The sequence below is a fragment of the Priapulus caudatus genome, unplaced genomic scaffold, assembly GCF_000485595.1.
Source record: "Priapulus caudatus unplaced genomic scaffold, Priapulus_caudatus-5.0.1 Scaffold231, whole genome shotgun sequence".
Classification (NCBI taxonomy): Eukaryota; Metazoa; Priapulida; class Priapulimorpha; order Priapulimorphida; family Priapulidae; genus Priapulus; species Priapulus caudatus.
The window spans coordinates 327,526-349,519 of record NW_014577292.1 but is presented as its reverse complement, the minus strand read 5'-3'; the positions used below and the strand labels follow the sequence as shown (position 1 = coordinate 349,519).

Genomic DNA, 21,994 nt, shown 5'->3' with positions numbered 1-21,994 from the left:
TTTGCGTCACATTTTTCTGTCAAACAAAATGTGTATCTGCAAGTGAAGAACCATCTGTGTTGGAGACATTAGCATTAATATAGTTTCTAGCGTTCGCTGTGAACTGTTGAGTTGTGCACCACGAGACGGTTTCGTTTGATCAGTGTACACTCCAAAAGACTAACAGTAACATGTTTCATAATGTCGAGGAATAGCTTTGTCATTTTCATGTAAAGTTAAATGCACTTTTATATTATAAATGATTTTGAATAATAGCCTTGAAACTCTTGCATATCGATTTTTCCACCAAACAAAAACGTAACAGACATCTTATAGGCATATATATATATATCGTATAATATATGATATATGATATATGCCTTTATACAGCGTGTGTAATGTTGAATAATGTCAGCCAGAATATGTATATTGCTCAGGCATACTACCAATTATTGTAAGTGCAAATGCAATTCATTGGTGTATAAATTTACTTCGTGGATCAATGACGTTCTACCGATCGTTACATGTTCACGTAAACTTGGCTTGGCCAAAAAAGTACATGTACGTGCACGATTTAATATATTTTTAGGTGGCAGTCCATCCCTTTATATTTTGTCTTAGTGACTTTTTCTAACAGTAAAGTATATATTGTATTACGTTCATATTGCAATAATGGTGATTGAATACGCATCTGTATAAATGTAGATATTTTAGCCCACCCTGTGCATCAGGGGTTAATGGTGTGGTCGTGTCGGTTGGGCGCATCAATTGTGGGGCCTTGCCCGTATGATCACCGCTGAGAATCACAATTTTGCTTACACTGTCTTTCGTACCACGCGAGTGCGGGAGGAAGGGCAGACAGGCAGACAGGCATGCAAGCTCGCGCAGCTGCTACATTGTGCTGCATGTGGGCAAATATTTCATCCTGGGTTATGGATTTCCGCTAGAAATCCTGACACTGAGGAGCAGGTCTATACTCTACCATAGCACCAGAGTTTAATGCCAGCATAGGCGTCATTCTGTAGTCTTCTCGTGGTCGCTTACGTACGTAAAATGGTTGGCAGCTTCATACACCGTGTGTATACATCGTGTATTACGTTGGCGTGTCGTGCTGTTGTGAAGCTGAGCCAGCGTGAAGTAAATCAATCATTTTTGTGTTGAAGGCGTGATAATTGATTTTACTCACCATGGTAATGTCAAGATAACCACGTATAAAATTTTGCCGTATTGGATCGCACGTTTGGAAATAACGCTAGTGTGTTTCGCATATGAAGCCATTTTTCCCCTTTTTTTATTGTAGACAGTCGTGAGGGATGGGCAGCAGTGGATGATATCTGCACGACTTACTGCATATTCAGGATAGTGCCACAGCTGATGCGAAGAGTGCTGTGGTTGGTTGGCAGATTAACTACTAGTCATTTACCATCCAGCTCTCGGAGTTAACGGATGCTGGCATAACTTCTGTGCTCGGCATATAATCTCGATATCAATTCCGTTGGTCACTGCTCTGAAGAATGCCGGTAAGTGTAAATTCACGTTATTCAAGTTCACATATTTCACGTACATCATCACAATATTTAGCAACCATTGCTCGTGCATTATGTCATATATGTAACATGTACGTAGATATCACTCGTTGGTCCTTCTATGCATATATCTTCCATAGTGTTTCTATGCAGCAATGCCTCCTGACATAGTAAGAGTTGCGTTTTGAAGGTTTAGCCATCGGTTAGTACTGTTTGCCTCACAGCATATCTGTTGGTGATTGACGTTGTCTGTCGTTCAGTGGTGATTCCTTACCTAATGATTTCATGATCTTCTCGTATTCTCTGGGGAAATATGTGTTTAGCGAGATCGACAGCTATCTGCTCTGTCCACCCGGACCATCTAACGGTCTATAACATCGTGGTGATATAGCAGGGTGCGAAATTAACGGGAGTCCGGAGTCAAATATACTCCCTGATTTACTGCCGGACTCACTGATTTGACATATGCAGGAGTCCGTATGACTCCCTGAATATTTTGCCATACTAACTATAGTTCATTCCAGAGCACGGCCTTGTAGAATTACCGTATTTTTTCAGCAAATGTCCAAAGAAAAATTGGCAGACGTGCAACCGCATGAATCTTCAAAATAAGCACATGCGTTATTGTTAATGTCTTTAACTTTGAACTTCAGACTGCGGACTCCCTCATTTTGCTGCGGACTCCCTCTTTTTGAGGGCAGGGAGTCCGTTGGACTCCCTTGTTCAAAAGTTAATTTCTACCCTTGTATAGCATGCACCCAAGTGAGAAGCGATGTTGAACGAATTGAGTTAAATCATTTGCGATCTATTCGGTATTCATGCAGTGTCGTCTTGGTTGTAACAGAGGTCAGGAGGCGGTATATGAGAATTGCTTTCCCATATTATATATATATAGAGCTAAGGATATGGCTAGAAACTGATTTTGTCCTGTCTTTGACAATACAAAAATTGTGTGTTCAGTCAGGTTAGGTCTGAATTCTGACCAAGTTTACATTTACTGGTGGTATAGGTCTCAGTGCAGTTCTAGCAGGTTTATGAATGAGATTATACTTTCGCATTCACGGGCATATGTAATAGTAATAGTGGCAATAGCAAGCCACACCCTGGAGTAAGATGGACCGTGGGTCGATTGTTCATTTCTCATGCTCTGATTAATGCATGGTTTGGTGCTTACGGCTTCCATTCCTAGTTACTCTCATATCAGGGATGTAATAATGACAGATAATTTGTCATTATTAACCCCTGGTCATATCTAAGCACACCGTTACCTTTTTCTATGGAGGTTTACAAAACTCTGCATACTAAATTAAATGGACCCAGTTTGTTTCTTGCTCAGTAAAAACGCACTAATTTTGATATATTCAAGTAACAATGTTACACACACAGAAATTTGCTTGCGGATAGGCCCCTACAGTTCGCTTCCGCTTCTCTATGCGTGCTAACAAAACAGCAATATTCCTGGCAAACGTCGCTGTAGGAAGGCGTGACCTCATCCCAGATACATGCCGATCAATATAAGTGATCAGTTTGGCATGCTGATAGCTCGCAGCAGACTAATGGAATTATATTAGCTGTACTAGTGCCTCCAGGATACCAACAACGTGGTCTACCTTTCAGGAAAACAATAATTGTCCATGTACACATGCCGGTTTCCTATCATGTGTTTCCATTTAACCAATTCCAAAGACAATCAATCTCTCCTGCGGAAATGATATATTTCTCTCGTGAGATATGGAAATATTGAAAATCGTGGAATTGGAAGCATTTCGAGCATTTATCTGTCTAAGAAAGTTGGTAACGATGTGCTGGGAATATCACACAGATCAGATTGATCGTTTTATGATATAATAAGGAGAGCAGAAGAGTATCTTATGTCTACATGTCTGTCTGTATATTATCGTATGACAGGAATTTTAAAAATTAGGCTGAACTGAAAAAAAGAATTTGCTTTACGAATTTGCTTCTTAATTATCATGGGAAATGTTAGGAGTTGGGTAATTTTAACACGCTTATGGAGTGTTGGATGATGTCGCAATTTCTGATTATGGCAGCTACAGTTTAGTGTTTAAAAATACAAGAAAATAATAAAGAAGCTGTTTTGCATGTGAATAGGCCCAGAATATGACTGATTGGAACGGGTCAATTTTTATATTGTCAGTAACGAGAATCTTGCTCGAATTCGAGTCTAATAGTGCAATTTTAGTCACTTTATAATTTTAGTGTAATATGAATGCTATTTTAGTGTTTTAATATGAATAAATGCAATAGCATCAAAGGGAGATTTGCCCCAAACCTCTTTGACCAAGTCTGCGATGATTATGGCTTGCACGTTTTTATCGATTGCTTTCCTCATTCTTAGCAACTTGGGACATCAACTCATTTGTGCAGACCATTTGATAAATACAGCGTTCTCCATAGGCCTTTAACACGTGTCTGTGATACTTTCAAAGCTGAAGCTAATTTGCAACGTTCCATAAATCCTGCAATGTGCATTAATTGCCTAATGATCATGCCTTAATTTCCAGATGTGTCTACTTTTAATAGTTCCAACACAGTCATATCATGATTTCACTGCTTGATGTACAAATCTCTGAACTGATCGAGTTTGAGGCTGCTCATGGAACACATAATTGACTCTAATTGGTACAACACCATCCCGAGCCCTCCCACATCCGTCCATAAAAGACGTGCTATCTGAAGTTCCTGGAGAGAACCCTGCAGTTACGGAATTAATTATCTGTATGTGTGTATTGTTACGTTTGTTCCAGATATTCAAAGCAACAAAATGTCCTTCGGACGATCTCTCGTTGAGCAACTGTGCCATTGTAAGTCCCAAGGACTTCACAAAGGATGTCAAGTAAGTCTAATGTGTTGCGGAGATGGTAATTGATTTAGGGACATAGGAATTCTCAAGTGACAGCAGTCGGTCACCAGCTGACTATATGTTTTAGCGGCTACATGCATGTTGAACTGAAGGGGGCTTTTAAACTATTATCCCTGTGATTCTTCAGTCAGCTCACGCGTCTAGGGTTAGAGTAACACCATGGTCACTCCTGTTGTGCCTTTCAGCAGGGTACTTTATTCCAACTATCTTCAGTCGCCTAGATTAACTCTGAACGAACGTTGAATGTCTGAACGTACGTATCTTATGACAGTATCACAGAAACACAGTTGCTAAAGCCCTGTATATGCACCTCCAGAAGCAAAAATTATTTAAACGAAAGCTGTTAAAGCATACTATTACTACATGACATATAAAAGTAGTGTTAGGTTTTGTGATGGGGTATTGGCATAGGAATCTGTTAGAGCAGGGGTTCTTAACCTGTGGTCCATGGACTTTTTTGGGGTCCGTGGATGGGCTTCAGGGGGGTCCGTGAACCCTACTGTATTCAATATTTGTGTTTATGTGCTTTGTGCATTTTTCTGGACAAGGGTCCATAGCTTTCACCAGATTCTCAAAGGGGTCCATGATTCAAAAAAAGTGGTAATAAGAACCACTGTATTAGAGTAAACACACTTGGAAGAGCGATTGGATGAGAAGATTGTTGTCGGCGACATTTCCTGTGCTGTGACCGCTATTGCATATAAGATCGGAATATCTCGGTTTGCCAATTTGCTGCTCTGCAACCAGCGATCTTGGCGTGCAGTGTGAAATCAATATCCAGGAAAAAAATCAATATTCTGTTGGGTTGTTTGGTGCCCCTAATCACGGGGGGGGGGGGCTATGGAGGAATGTAAGATCATTATTCTAATTACTTCGGTCGATCATGAAGGCGCGTAGTACGTGACACGTTTATTGGCACATGTTACTGACAGCATTTCGGCTCAGGTTTGTGTATGAGACATATCCAAGGCTCGAATGTACTGGTATATAGTCAGCAAAGTAACTCAGCATATCCTAGGATCAGCTTGGCTCTCCAAACAGTCATTTGTCAGTATAGCCATGTATGCATAGTGACATATTTACACATGTACAGCAGCTAGTACTAGTAGTTTATCTACTCTTGATTCTACCTATCTTTATTATATGTACTAACTTTATTATATATACTAACACATTTATCAGCAAAAGTTCTTAACTCAAATGTAAGAATATCAGGAAATTATAGCTCATCAGGACTTAATACAGGAAAACGCTCTTGGGAATTTAAATGCGTTGCTCCGATAAGGACCAACAGTCTGTCAATGATAGTTTCCAACCATTCAGTATCCCTGGGTAATTATTTTCATAACATATATTAAAAGTCTATGCTTTATACTGGACGCTAATACCAGTAATATATAAAATTATAATTAATCTTTGGTTCAATTGAAGACTGAGTCTGTGATAACTACAACACTTGTCACATGCTGCTGAGTATTGTGAGCCATCCTGGAACATTCAGGCTCTTGACTTTAATAGCTTCGCTTCAAGCCTACCTAAGACTTGCTACAGATCTAAGATATCGTAGATTGTATAAATTCTAACATTGACAGATATTGCGCTCTTACCAATGGCAACATACCTGTACGTGTATATATTGCTTGTGTGGCTTCATACCCCTACCCCCTTTGTCCAGCACCTCTTACAATCACTAAAAGAAGCAGCATTACAACTTTTTAAAGCTCGTTTTTAGACACGAATCCCAGTCAACGTAGCTATGCTATTATTTCAGAACATGATTGCTGCCAATTCCAACATCGTAGTTGGACAGGGTACGTTGCTGCGATTAGCTTGGGAGGCGTCACTGTCTACCTCTCAGTCTCATACCAATAATAAGCAACAATCTAAAATGTAGTGCACCCTCCAGAGTACTATAACACCATATATTGTGCTAATAGTAAACTATTTGTGAAATTAGTGGTTTTGATGATAACGCATTCCCCTGATTATGCAGCCATATTTTTCTGTTGCACGTGTGCTTTAGAATAGTGAAACTGTGGATTTTGTGGGATTGTGACATAAAACGCTGTTATATTTATTACATCAAGCAGCTGTTATTCTAACGTATGTGTAACTAACATAAACTCGTATAGTTAAATCTATAAAACAATAATATAAACGAAGATATTAAACTAAGCTAACATTCTTCATAAAAAAGTTTATTACTAATTTTTCCAACGAAATTTTGTCATGATGTAAAGGTATACCTTTATGTTTCTACACCATGGTGTGTCACTGTTACGCATAGAGTATTGCACATCGTGTTCTCAAATATATTCTCTTGCCTTTGTCTGTGCCAAAGTACATGTAGAGCATTCGTATCCAAAGTGGCCACTGAAAAGCGGCCGCAGATCCTGAGCTCTCTATTGATTTCTTATACTTGTAGACAGCAACTGTGTAAATTGTCACTGCCTCCTGGGTGAACAATTGTTTACACAGTGACACTATTTGAACAAATGTTGCTTAAATGTAACCGGAGTGCCAGTGCTGCCCATATAAGCTCTGTTGCATCTGTGTGCAGAGTGATAAATGTGTATGCAGTAGATGCGTCTTGCATAATGTTGATATTACACAAATTCTGTCTGCATCGGCACTGTTTGTCATTTCACATGCATTATATTTCGCCGTGATATACAAGATTAAATCCATAAAAATATTATTAGTGTTGTTGTAAGATCGCTAGTAGTCTTACCTGTGTATTATACTCTCTATGTTGTTTGTTGGGGCAGAGGCAGAAATTGCAGCATATGATATATTATGCATGATTACTCCATCTCTTTTGTCCAGGGTAAAATATTCATAATTAGAGGCAGATACGGTTTCTATAATTAATTTTGAATCTCTTAGGAACCGTCTTGTCAAGTAAAAGTTCAAATATGTATTTTGTGTTAATGGTCATTTTTATGGTAAATCTCCTGCAACAAAAACGCAAAATTTACATTTACGACTTTACTAGCATGAGAAATAAATGAAGCCTGACTGTAATCGATAAAGAATGTGAGGCTTGTTTGCTCTGCGTTTCTGTTCCTTTTAATTATTCAGTTGTTATATGCCATACTACAGTGAGCATTGTAGGTTTCCGTGGGGAAAGTTATCCGGAAACAAGTGTGCTAGCATTTGATAACTTTGGAGGCATTAACAAGATCGAACCTGCACTAAAAATCACAGACTGTGAAATTGTCTCCGTGTGCTTGATTGCATTTGCGATATGTAGCCTCGTGCAGTTTGATTGTCCGCAGTCGAGCATGTAATAGTTTAAAATTCAACCTAAAAAGCTATGTTAACACAGCTTACACTGTCTGGTCAGCTTAAACACAACACAATTAAAACAACGCGATTTGATAGGCACAGGTGAAAAAAGCGTGTCATTGCTCTGCAATTTTTACCACAAGTTTATGTGTTATAAATCCATGGTCCTTCGGCTTATAGATCCTGATTCTGAAACACTAGCTTACAGCACCAAGTACAGTATTGCTACGCTCTGCCCACAAAATCGTTAGTCTACCCCGGTGATTGCAATTTATTAGATTGTCTTCAGTAATGCTGTTTGTGCCGTAATTGACGTAACATAATTCTTCTATGTCGCAGGCATGTTGTTATACATACGGGACCTGGTCGCAAATACATATTCACGATACGTGTTGACAATAGCATAAAGCAAGGATACGTGGGTTTCAACTTGCCTCAGGTATGTTGTATATAGAGGAGTATTTTATATATCTCTTATTCATGTTCATTTAGCATTATATGAAAATCTGACTAATGTTCTCGTATTTTATTCAGTAGTACACAACTCTTCTGTTGTAACTTGGTTGTTATCATTCGCTTTGCTACAGAGGAAGTGGGCAGTGTTGTCGATAAATCAGGAGATAGATGTGGAACCCTTTCGCTTTGAAGCGCAGCGACAGTACCTCAGCAGCATCACGATAGAGGCTGACTTCCTCCAGAAGAAAAAGTAAACGTCTATTACATCTTTGTAGATAGTGTGGCTAGAATAAATGGGCCATCGTAATTCCATGGTGATGATTAGTATTATTATAACACATGGATAAAGTCGCAGCTACAACTAATATTTCAACTAAGATGTTTGTGACAATGGTCCCCATTACTGCTGGTACAGTTTTCACTGTTCTGTATTAGTTTGATGCCACAATGTCAAGAAAGTGTGACTGTAAGCTATGCCGTGTAAAAATCATTACGCTCTGTAGGTTTTATGCGTACTGTGTTGTTAATGTTAGGAAGCGTATCTGTAATATGTAGCTGCTTCATTGTCATGGGTTTATTGTGAATACAAAAGGGTTTATAGACAATTTTTTCTCTGATATTTGTTATTTCTATTTTGTATTTTAGTACAACCACTGATCCATATGACACAGAGAAAATGGCCTTGGAATTTGTTATGTGCTTCCCAAACATGGCGTTTACTGTTGGGCAGGAGTTGGCATTTAGTTTCCGTGACAAGAAAATGCTCAGTTTGACTATAAAAGAAGTTGAAGGTGCAGTTCAAATTTATTTTATTGGGTGGTTTAGATTAGTTTTGTTAGTTTATGCAATATGAACAATGTTTCTGTTGTTTGGTAACATCTATTAAGCTATTAGACTACTTTAAATCAGGAAGCAATTAATTAAGAGTAGATTCTCTGATAATATATCAATAAACCATTATCACATAGAGTAAGCAGCATAAATGTGGTTCTACCATTATTTGTCATTAGGCCAGACTTTTTCACCAGACTTCAGAAAGTCAGAAATTTTATCTTTACACAAGTGTATATTGTAAACATGAGGTGTAATTTCTGTCACAAGTATGAGATACATTGGACCTACACAAACAGCAGTAGTCCTTTTTCCAATTCAATCTCAAAGTAAAATTATTGCATATCAGACTACATTATGTATTAGGCACACAAACATCACAAATGCATTGCACAGGCATTGCATACTTACTGTCATCTGATTGGTTGATTCATTCCTCACAATAATTGAACCTCAAAATAACATATTTAAAGTAACAAATAGTATATCCCTCATGAACAGATCAAGTATGATATGTAATTTTTATGGTTGCAAAGCATGCCTTTTGGTTTCATATCTCTTTTTTTATTGCTTTTTTCTTACCATGCATAGTGAATTGTATGAATGGGATAACCATTTCTATCGGGTTTTGCTTCTCCTTACAGCAATAGACATAAATGCAGTGCAAGCAGGGATGCCAGCTAAACCTCTGAAGGTAGAGTGTGGTCAGATAATGCCCAACACGTTTGTCCTGTTTGAGAAGGCTGAAAACTCTTCATTAAACCTAATAGGCAAAGCCAAAGCGTAAGTAATATGTTCTGCTCGGTCATCTAGTTAGTTGTGTTAACATGACTTTGAATTTTATTGTTAGCACTTACAAAACATCTTTAGATGTTTGTTATACTTTATCTGCTCAAAAAGAGGTACAGAAAGTGCAATATTTAACTCGATGATAGTGACAATGAACCATTTTCCCATGCGTGAATTGACTGTCTGTGTGTTACATCTACTAGTTATACTTTGAATTTTCTAGTAGCTTGTTTTCCTTGATATATCTGCACTGCTTACAACGACTGATATAATGTTTTCAGATAACTTCTACTTCCTTTACATGAGACTAGCTGGTGCTAGCTCAATAACTATTTCTGTAACAATACGTTTAGTGATAGTATTTATTTACGTGTATTTTGGCAATAAATTTCTAGGAAGATGCAACACCAGTCAATAATCAATCCAGACTGGGATTTCCAGAAGATGGGCATTGGCGGATTAGACAACGAGTTCAATGCTATCTTTAGGCGTGCTTTTGCATCACGTGTGTTTCCACCGGAGATTACTGAGCAGTTAGGTACGGTGTATTATGAGATGTTTCTAATGGCAATGCACTTTTAAGATTTTAGCAATATCTAAATGTATGATAATTCCATTATCAAATATTTTCTTATGTGAGCCTTTAATTTAATTGGGTGCAATGACCGGTGCGAGTAATTTTCCGTTAATTTTGTTATTATCATAAATTGTATTATCATCATAGCTGTTGCATGCTACCTTTAATATGAAATGTTACCACTATGAACATATCTATACAAGATGCAGCAGTGCAAGTGTGCAAATTTTAAATTGGTATCAGGTACCCTTTCAGTTTGTGGCAATCCCAATGGATATGATAGTAACAGTATATTTCATATGTAGGCGTTCGACACTGTAAAGGCATCCTCTTGTTTGGGCCACCTGGTACGGGCAAAACCTTAATGGCTAGACAGATTGGGACAATGCTGAATGCAAGGTATGTATTTGAGTGTCGGCTAAAAAGCTATAATAAACTAATTGAGAGCTAACAGTATGATAATCTTATAATATTTAATATAAGCAATTGTTTTTTTCACCATCCCTCTATTTTATAATTTTGTATATATGTTGCTCTCAAGTAGTGTATGCAAATCTAAGTACTGTGGAAGGTAAAAAGCAATTTAAACGTGTTATTTAAGAGAGCCAATCATCGTCAATGGACCTCAGATACTGGATAAGTATGTTGGTGAATCAGAAGCCAATGTTCGCAAGCTGTTTGCTCCTGCAGAGGAGGAAGAAAAGCGGGTGAGTACATGATAAACTGCCAGTAAAATTGAATTATCACCACATGTGCATATACGACATTACGATTCATCCTGGGTGTATAAATCCCTGAATAGTGTAATAGTACCTATTGTGGTTTGTTCTCTCATGTTTACAGCTTTTAGTTGAACTGATTTGAAGTTTTGTTGACGTCCTACTCTACATCCTATGTCTAAAAATGAAAATATAATAATATTGAAACTAGCAAAGTTATTTTTTTATCTGCACAGTCATATGTTGTTTCACAATGTTGGAGTTTAAAAAAGCCAAGCCATTCTTTTGGCATCATGTTCTCATTAGATGGGACCAAACAGCGGGCTTCACATAATCATACTTGACGAGATTGATGCAATATGTAAGGCGAGAGGCTCTGTCGCTGGTGCCTCAGGAGTTCATGACACAGTCGTCAACCAACTGCTGTCAAAGATAGATGGAGTTGACCAGTTAAACAACATACTGGTAATTGGTGAGCAGCAATATTGACATGATCTGAGGATACTGCAGTTTGAGCAATGATTTCCTTAATGATGGGCATTTACTAGCATCGCTTAATTATTCTCCTTCTCTAACAACAGGAATGACTAACAGAAAAGACATGATTGATGATGCTCTGTTACGACCTGGCCGATTGGAGGTGCAGATGGAAATAGGTATTGTTTTCAAAATGAGGAAATATGGAATTTACCCCCATTTGACTTTTCGAATAAAACACAAACACGAACGTATGCATCATGGTATTAACGTTTCTCAAAAAGGAAGACACCAATACCACGAACACTAACCCAATTAGCTGATATGATACAGTAATTTTATGTGAAAGATGTACAGTGGTGATAGTTTGAAGGTGTTCATTTTACACATGACAGACAAAAATTTGGTTTTTCGTACCCTGTCAGAGAGGGGATTTGTGTAATACACAGCCAGATGCAATTCTATGAGTTTATTGTGATGATGTATCATTCAAAACATGGTGCCTAAATGTATGATGGCATGTTGTGACGAAGACACAATCAGGTGAGTCAATTTTATGTACGCAGACATTTCGGCTAAGCTGTAGTTTTCTGTAGGAAAGTGTGCTTGCAACATTATTGTTAGTTTGTGTGACGTTATTGCCGCGTTAATTGTTAGATGGGAAACAAATGACAAGCAACCTATATGCTGTTTCACTTTACGAAATACTGGGGCTGCTCTGACTGTAACTTTGTTGGTCTAGGTCTGCCTGCTGAGGATGGACGTGTGCAGATCTTGAAGATTCACACAGCAAAGATGAGGGAAAATGACAAGCTAGCAGCAGATGTGGATCTGTTTGAACTTGCGCAAATAACCAAGAACTTCAGCGGTGCAGAAATAGAAGGTCTTGTGCGAGCAGCGACCTCCACAGCACTGAACAGACTAGTCAAGGTCGTGCACTGATTACTGCTTAGTTAACAGAGACAATATACAGATATATTTTGTTGTCCGTATTATCAAGAGTGAATAAAAACAATTGATTTTATGAGGTTTAATTATTAAATAAGCACCGTTTGCTATCCTTAATCTAGCTATGATTTATTATGGTTAACTTAATAAACTTGAACTCAAAGGCTACCTTGAATATTCACCTAGCATCATGCCATGTGAACAAAGGCTGGTAATGTACCTACATATCAATAACATGGCCAATTTTGGTGATTGGAGGAAAATATTATTTTAACTTTTTTAACAGGCATCAAGTAAAGTAGAGGTTGATCCCAATGCTATAGAAAAAATCAAGATCAGCAGAGAAGACTTTCTGAATGCATTCCAGAATGATATCAAACCAGTATGCAGTTTATGTTTTAATCATCTAAATATCTGAAAGTGACATATCATGACTTGCACTATCTGTGTTACCTTCAATTCGGTTTTATTGTAGTAACGATTACAATGTCCTCATACTATTCTATTATTTTTGATTAATAATATTTTTTTCTGTGTAGTATAAATCTATGTTACATTCTCACGGTATGAATTAAACAAATACCCTTGATGATTATGCAAGGTAATGCCATGACTTTTTACAGTTTCTACCCGAATTGCATGATAGGCTAAATCATCAATGAATGCTCTCGGTACAAGTGCAGTGTGATAAATTCACAGGCGTTTGGCATGGCAGAGGAGCAGTTTGAAAGGTATGTGGCCAATGGCATCATCAACTGGGGTGAGCCAGTCCGTAGCATCTTGGAAGATGGAGATCTTCTTATCAGCCAGGGGAAAGCTGGAGAGTCAGGAGGTCTTGTCACCGCTTTGCTGGCAGGTGACTACTAGCTTATAATACCCGCTTTACTAATCCGTTTTCGCACGTTCTGCCTATAGAGGGTTCCGCGACTTGCACTAAAAATAGCAATATTACCTACAATCCCGTGCCGCTGGCCATATCGGTTCCATAAAGAGCGAACACGTGTTGTGTGTAATCTGCCGATCTGCACAATCAACCGATTTTACATTGTCTATAGTGTTATTATTGCAATAGATATTAGCAGTAAGTGGATCCCGATTTTGCAGACAGGTTAATCAGCTGGTTTTTTTGGTGTGCTAGAATTCGAGATGATTGTGCAGACCCGGTTAATGGGCGCCGGTTTTACAGGGTGTTGCAGGCAGGTATTCAGCGTGGGTTGTGTTAATTGCTAGTTCGATGAGATTGCGCAGGGCCGCAGGCCCGGTTTTGCAAGCAGGTTTACCATCGTGGGTTTTAGGTGCTCGAGTTCAATGATGCTGCCACACAGTCGGCAGATTCGTAGATTGAGCAGATCGGAAGATTGCACGCAACACATGTTCATAGACTTGAGTTAGTTTACATCGTGAGAGTTAAGAAATTTCACCGATTTTACTGTATCTACTCTAGCTATCAAGTGTATGCACGTTTGTCGACTGTCTGTTGTGTATGTAGTATGGATAAGTACTTCGATTCCCTAGACAACGTAGCCAAAGCACGCTATCTCGAGAAAATTGCGTGCATTGGGAATCGAGACCCGTACCAAATAGACAATGCCGAATGGAGTGAGGACCACAATGTGTTCCCATCCTATTTGGATCTCTTGAACTACCTAACATTCCAGTCGAGTCCATTTTATACTCACAAGGACTTTCAGAACTACAAAAGCCTGGATGCCTACGATCGACTGTTCTGCGGTTGGGTTAGTGGTGTATCAGTCTACATCTATCATGTGAACAGTGAGAGTCCCATCTACGTTATCCGAGCACGTGTTATGCACTCCCAGTCTCTGATTATACCATCTCTCTATTCGTGCATGGGTCATGATGAGAGAATATGGGACAGGCATCATGTCAGCACACTGTAATTGTAAAGCCGGGCTTGGTGAATTCTGTTCATATGTTGCCTCGGTGCTATTTTATGTAGAGTATGCTGCACGTGCAAGAGAAATCACCACACCCACTCAAACAGCTGCCTACTGGATGCTGGCGATATATGTATATAAGTGTAAATGTGTAGCGGCGTGCGCTGTACCTGTGTGTTGCAGAGCAGCATTTGACCGGCATTTACAGGTAATTATCGGCAATACGAAGAGAGTAGAGAAACATTGGTAGTAAATACATTTCGTGTTTATTCAGCATTGCTTTTTTATTGAAAATGCTCCAAACGTCTGTGGTCCGCCTGGTCTCTCGTCACTTTACCTTGTGTTGTGATCATGCTAGGCAGCCTAAAAAAGCTGTGTGGCTCTCTCTGATACCGATTGCTGCAGTTGACAACACCGCAGGAGAGCGGAGTTGTGATGGATTTGCTTAATAGGCGAATAAAATGAGCAGAGGTGCGCTGCTCAATGTACTTGTACCATGCCTGAGCTGGTTTCTGTAATCGTCATGGCCGGCGGCGTTGCATTGGGGGTAATATGAAAAATCGCGGAACCCTCTATATATATGAGGTCAACCAATATTCATGAAGCCCTTGTATACATCACACCATGCAAAAAAGGCCTGCTGTTTTTCTAGTGTAAGTGGTGATGAAAATGATATGTAATAATTTTGCGAGCATCGTGAATGTCTCGATTGAATGTCTATATCAGTGGTTCCCGACGCCGGTGGTGGACAGCCAAGAACAACGAAACATGAAATTTTGAAAGTTTATCTTTGGCAGCAATATCGTGAGTAATTGTACATTTTACGCTGGAGCCTCTTGAAATTTTGAACTTAGCTCACTGACCCCCAGTACTACCTTTGTGGACACCCATGGGTCTGGGGACCCCAGGTTGGGAACCACTGGTCTATATCGGATAATATCCTCTTTATCACTCTGTTGCACAGGTCCACCTAACAGTGGCAAGACAGCTCTTGCTGCAAGGATTGCCATGAGTTCTGACTTCCCATTCCTGAAATTCTGCTCTCCAGAAGATATGATTGGTTTCATGGATACTGCTAAGTGTCAAATGATTAAGAAGGTTTTTGACGATGCATACAGGTCACAATTGAGTGTTATCGTCGTAGACAATGTGGAACGCTTGCTAGGTAAGATACTGGGTTTTCCACGGGGGCGTTATGTGGAGAATTTTCTATAGAAAAAGAATATTGAATATTATTATCAGTTTACTGAGTACTTGAGTACTATTTTGATGGGGAGGTTTTATGCCATTGCAAAGTTATTTTCACGTCAGGGGCTGATTCCAGATACATTTTGTGTATTCGTTTCTAGTGGTAGATTTAGAGCATGATTCTTGCCGACACCATTTCCTATCTGTAACCCTTCTTTATGTGCATTAATGACATATACTAACAATTTCACAAGTACTTGTTGTCTCTGAAATGATATTTGTTTACTGGTAAACAGATTATGGACCTATTGGACCCAGGTATTCAAATTTAGTGCTGCAAGCTCTGCTGGTTCTGCTGAAAAAGGAACCACCAAAGGTATATATTGCATTTAGAAATGTTATCAGACTGCTATTGGAAATTATTTAGCAATACTCACTTAACCCTATCAACGTGTGTCTGGAATAGTCAGCGATATATGAAGTGAAATACAGATCAGTGTTCATTTGGCATAATCGTCTAATTTGATCTAAGAGGAACATCTATTCGAGAACATCTATTCGAGAACATGTAATTCAAAACAGTTGCACAACAGTTTTAACAATGTTAATAAACAGACATCCAAGAGGACCATTAAATTACAAACGTTATTGAACTGAGCATGAATAGAATTCATTCTTGTAGTGGTGTGCAGCAGATTGATTGCTATATTATATAGAGGATACGCAGCTGTGATGTTTGGTGATGTTTAATAACTTGCGATACGTCTGGTGCTTTGTTTCAGGGCCGGCGGCTGCTGGTGCTTGCTACCACCAGCCGCAAAGATGTTCTTGGCGAACTGGAAATGTTGTCAGCATTCCAGACGGTGTTGCAAGTGTCCAATATCTCGACCTCAGAGCAGCTCTTGTCTGTACTAGAGTACCTGGATGCATTCAGCTCCAAAGACCTGGACTTTATTTCCCGAAAGACAGATAAAAAAAGGTACGAAACATACAAAACCTAATAGGATTTTAATTCACTGTAAAATAGCTTCATAGAATTTGTGTTATGTACTGATTTATAAATCAGCATGTGCGTAATATCTTATAAGTAGTTAATGTCAGCAGTGTAATGGTGTAAGTTAAAATTTAATCTGATTTGTAATTTTATTTAAGTAAGTGTTTTCTGATGTATTTACAGGATGTGGATCGGCATTAAAAAACTGCTAGGCTTAATCGACATGGCCAAACAGACGGAGGAGGCTTACCGTATACCAAAGTTCCTTAGCAAGTTGGAAGAGGAAGGTGGATTAGAAATGTCATAGGTGACCTTGCTCGTAAAAGCATCTCTAGGGCTCTATCTTTATTTATATATATATGGATGTATCATATGTCATCTAACCGAAAACATGATTGTATAAGGTAGGGGTGGGACGATTCATTGATAGATCCATGTATAACAATACAGACCTTGAAGATACACATATCGTTAGGTTTGACTATTCACAATACACGTATCAAAACTCTACTGAATGAAATCCATATCATTTAGTAGCGTAGTCTCATTCAAAAACGAGAAACATAACATAATTCTCAATTTCATAGCAGTACATGTTTTTATTAAGCACACTGCGTTACTGTTGTGTAATCGTTCACATGATTGGTAAAGTCTCAGATGAGTGTATAGTTTTCTAGGTAGTTTCTCCTAATAGTGTCGCTATACGTATCATATCGTGAAGGTTGTATCGTAATATAGATCGTATCGGGAGCTACTCGTATCGTCCCACCCCTAGAGTAAGGTGGTGTGTGCAGGGCCGGCTTTGGGAAATGTTGGGCCCGAATCAAGTTTCATGGTGCGTGACCCTTCTCGTTGTCATTATTATTATAACTGTGCGGCCTGTGCCATTTTAAATGTTAATTTTAGGCAATTCCAGTTTAGATATAAAACAACTTCTTTCAGTTATATGAATTAAAATTAAACACGTATTTTACTCTCAAGTTCAAGACTCCGTTAACGTATGTCATCTTTTGTGCAAGGCCTCATGCGGCCGCTTTGCTTGCATTGTCTGGCGCTGTGTATGTCGTTTTACATAAGTTTTATTGTTTAAATTTATTCTCGCTATTGGGCTTACAATGAAAGTAATCTTGTACATAATACTGGCAACTTTTGAAATGGAAAACCCAATATGTAACGGAAATAGTGCATAATTTTACTGACACTAATAGTACAAGCTAAAATTGCAAATTCGTATTCACTTTGATGGTAATAACTGAGCATCTAGTGAACTAGCATAGTGGAAACATCAACCCGATTTTAAGACGGGTGTTTAGTTTTCTGTTTTATTTCTATTACTTATTGAAATTGAACAGTGAAATTCGGTATATGTAGCATAAATTAAACCCAATTTAACTGAGAAGCCTTCACTTTATAATCTCCTCACCTATAATTGGTGCTTGAATTAGTCTGGTTTAAAAAAAAACTATTTAAAAATTATGATGGTTATGAAAATTAATAAGTTATTAAAAACCATTATTTTGATTTAAAAATACATTGTTCAAAACCAGTTTGTTGGTTTTCTATCAGCTTAAGTTTCTAACAACATCATTTGCAAATATTCACAACTTTTCTTGCATGACATGTTGGAGACCCGTGTTACTTATTACCTAGGACATTACCTACTCAGTGCATTCCAATTACCTGTGATGTCTTGCCACACAGAAGTGCGTGTACGCGTTATAGCCCTTGTGATTTGTGTAGCAGGATTTGGCAAGAAAACGCGGATGTGTAGCATAGACTGCTCTAATACTTAGATATATATATATATATATATATATATATATATATAATATATACGTGTAACATTAGCGTAGATTCTTGTATGGGTGCTCTGCAGGCTTTGCTGAAAGTCTCAGTCGTGTGCGGTCAGTATAATGTTTGTAATGCATGATGTGGTAAAAACTATGTTGCACTTTTAACTTTAGCACTGTTTAAAACCGGTTTCTTCTTGTATTAAAATTGTAGATCAAATTTTCAAATGATAGCAGTTCCCATTATTTATGCATGGCAGTTTTTGTATAATTTGTGTTCTTTACAGTTCTGTTGAAATCCCATTAACAATAGAATGTCTTTTTTATTATTTAAAAAAATAACATAAGATTACCGTAATGTATGGATGCAAGAATTTATCGTACGATTATTTACATTCTATACATGTTTTTGTATCTTCTCCAAAATTTGGTGGTAGCTGCCGCTATAATTGTGGCCATCTCCACCCCCAGAGCTATGGTTCCAGTGTGTGTGTGTTTGTGTGTGTGTGTGTGTGCGTGTGCGTGTGCGTGTGCGTGTGCGTGTGCGTGTGTAGGTGCGTGCGTGCGTGCGTGCGTGCGTGCGTGCGTGCGCGCGTGTGTGCGCGCGCGCGTGTGTGGGTTCGTGCTTGATCGCAGCTGCAGAGACGACATTCTATTATGTATGTTCTCCTATGTGTGGGCGCATTGTGAAATGCCTGCTCGTAAATGCAATAAATATATCTCGCTCTGTGTGGGTTTACTGTTGTATGTGTGCTGCGAATTCAAGCGTATGCATATTTTGCAGAAATTGTGTAAAAAAATCTAGCTGTTATTTACAACAAATACGATACAGTCGATTTTGGCAGTTGTGAAATTAAATGAATATTACAAACCTATAATAAAATGACATTATGAAGAAGTGATATATACGGTGTAATACGGGCATATGTATATATATATATATATCGTTACACTTTGTTTATATTCATCACAAGTAGCTTTAGCCCGGATTTGTGAATTAATTAGTATCGTAATATTAAATTATACAGCTGCATCGTGCTTATAGGCCTATAATTAAGGCGAATTTTTGCATGCAAGGGATATTACATATGCAACAGCAGTCATTTTTAGGGCAGTTGTCATAACAAGCAGGTGGCGTGAAAAAATGCATGGTGCAGAAATGCTTCCGTCACATAGGAACCAGGAAGCCGTTGTCAGAAATATCATAATTATGAATATCATAAGTCGAAAATGCCATGACTTTTGCACGACACTTTAAACGTTATGACATTTTAGATGTGATGATGATTTTCTTGTGATGTTTCTGACAATGGCTTTACTGATTTTGTGGTCGTGGAAATAATCCATTTATCACTCCTAGCTGCTGTTCTTACTGTTGCGTTATTATTCGTGTGTGTATTATTTATGTGTATAGTCTATTGTCATCCAGCAGATAATAATTTTAGTTGTCGAGACAGACTCGGACAGTAATTAAAAATGAGCTGTCTCCGTTGACACGCACAACCAGATATATGCGATGCCATCCCTTGGTTGAACGGGTTCCTGACCGTTTTTTATGCAGGAAAATAATGAGGAACGAAGACTATCTCGTGTAACAGGTCATGCACTGAGTGGTGGAAATAAATTCGAATTGAGTCGTGTGTGCGCGCCCTGTAGTCTTCTGAGTGGTGCGATCCAGGGGCCCGTTGTCAGAAAACAAAATTAGTCTTAACATTAGCGCTAACTTTACGATATTTCTGACAACGGCTCCCAGGTATTCACAAACACAATTACTGCTTGTATATTTAGCGTAGTGATTCGTAGTCAGCGTCTGTGCTGAAACGCTTTAGCGTAATATTTATGGGTATAGTCTTGGCGCATACATATTTCTTTGTGTATTTGTCAACAGTGAGATGGGCGTACTAAATTTGGATAACTATCTCCGTCTGTGATTGTGCTTTAATTGCTCTCTTACTTATGATTAGGTAGAGTAATACTAATGATTATACTATTGCTAACAAACCAGGGGCGTGTACAGGATTTGTAGCAGGGTGGGGGGGTCTAACCGTAACCCAAACTTGCGAGCACGCGAAGGGGGGGGGGTCCCAACATTTTTGAAATTAGACCCCCTCAGATGCGTTTTCTGCGCGAGCAGGGTGGGGGGTCCGGACCCCCTGGACCCCCACCCCCCTGTACACGCCCCTGCAAACGTAATATTAATTAATTATTGCTGTAATTTTGACGAATAAAATTACTGCTCTGTGTTAAATACATCTAAATTATTTCATTTTCCTCCTGTTAGCCTATATAGAAAGTTTTATCTCGTGGGTTATATAGTCTGCAGCCGTATGCTAAATTGCTGTAGAAAGAATGAGAAATATGTAGCATAAGGGATATATATTGATTCATAATGGATCGTGGAAATATACATATTAATATACCTGGCAACAAACGATCGATATGAACGAAAATCGATTCACAGTGCGACGATGCTGCAGTGCAGCCAAATTCGGAATTATTTTGGCAGCTTAGAAATTATAAACAAAATGTTACTTAGATGAAATGATGTTGATTAGATGAAATACGCACAAAATGTCTATGCCAATATTACTATTCATGCGTGTGTGCATTATATGTAAAATTGGTGATTTCGTCTAAGTAACATTTTGTTTTGCCATACACATGTCATGCGTGCGACCACATGTCTACATTATATCCCACAGTTTATGAATGTAAGTCAATATACTTTACTTTAAAAAATAAACCAAATGTAGAATGATATCACTCTACATTGGTTTATTTTTTTAAATATAGATATAAGAGTGGACTGAATGGCTAATTTTATTTTATTACGCGTGTATCTGTGTTACTTGCATTGATTGGGCATCTGCCCACGTGCCTGCACGTATTATCTCTCGGTTATTACTTCCCACCCAACGGATCGTTTTGTGGGAAACGATTTCAGTTGTTCACCGTGCTGCTGTATGGTTAGTGACACAGTGTAAGGTAGCAAAGACCACGATGCCTATTTAATTAAGTGTGCTTACAAAATTGATTGTACCAGTATTATTTTATGTAGATATAATTATCTAAATAAATCAATATAATAAACAACGGCAATCGGAGATAGCAAACCTTCGCTACACAGCGTAACAGTCCCCCATCTTGCTGGTATAGAGTTTGATGAAATTTGAAGAAATTTGAAGAAAAAAAATCCAGGATTTTTGTTCCTTGATGAATTTTGAATGCACCCGAAGTCTTCTCCACAAAAAAAAAAAAAAAAAGATCTGGATCCGGATCACAACCAAAATCTAATCGATTGATTCTTGGCCCAAGACCACCCCGTTCAAAAAAAAATCATCAAAATCCGTCAGTAACTTGTTGAGATTTCCAGTTGACAGACAAACAAACCAACAAACAAACGAACATGGGCGAAAACATAACCTCATTGGCGGAGGTAAAAATAAATGAAAACTCGCGCTACATGATGTCATCAAGCGATGTGTCATTCACGTACAGGGAGCATCACTGAGTTGTACATAATAACAGCATGTTATTATATACAGCCCAGTGTGGAGCATAGATATCATCAGGAGTGTATTAAAGAGCTCTCTCTCTCTCTCTCTCTCTCTCTCTCTCTCTCTCTCTCTCTCTCTCTCTCTCTCTCTCTC

General features: G+C 38.5%; 1 protein-coding gene across 3 annotated transcripts in view; it reads left to right on the top strand.

The window, feature by feature from the left end:
• The window catches only part of LOC106807733 (vesicle-fusing ATPase 2-like), a 32,451-nt gene extending 13,203 nt beyond the window's left edge, over positions 1-19,248 (top strand). For 2 of the 3 annotated variants that reach the window (XM_014810179.1, XM_014810180.1), the window contains exons 2-19: positions 1,280-1,499; positions 4,274-4,362; positions 8,017-8,116; positions 8,265-8,383; positions 8,779-8,924; positions 9,609-9,747; positions 10,149-10,291; positions 10,636-10,729; positions 10,932-11,037; positions 11,356-11,521; positions 11,631-11,705; positions 12,269-12,456; positions 12,761-12,856; positions 13,174-13,330; positions 15,337-15,537; positions 15,857-15,936; positions 16,343-16,539; positions 16,738-19,248. In XM_014810179.1, coding sequence (XP_014665665.1) covers positions 1,494-1,499; positions 4,274-4,362; positions 8,017-8,116; positions 8,265-8,383; positions 8,779-8,924; positions 9,609-9,747; positions 10,149-10,291; positions 10,636-10,729; positions 10,932-11,037; positions 11,356-11,521; positions 11,631-11,705; positions 12,269-12,456; positions 12,761-12,856; positions 13,174-13,330; positions 15,337-15,537; positions 15,857-15,936; positions 16,343-16,539; positions 16,738-16,861 — 2,226 coding nt within the window. In that variant the 5' untranslated portion in view covers positions 1,280-1,493 and the 3' untranslated portion in view covers positions 16,862-19,248. The remainder of the gene's footprint in view (positions 1-1,279; positions 1,500-4,273; positions 4,363-8,016; positions 8,117-8,264; positions 8,384-8,778; positions 8,925-9,608; positions 9,748-10,148; positions 10,292-10,635; positions 10,730-10,931; positions 11,038-11,355; positions 11,522-11,630; positions 11,706-12,268; positions 12,457-12,760; positions 12,857-13,173; positions 13,331-15,336; positions 15,538-15,856; positions 15,937-16,342; positions 16,540-16,737) is intronic. The other variant, XM_014810181.1, reaches the window with a different exon arrangement.
• Positions 19,249-21,994: the final 2,746 nt, after the last annotated feature.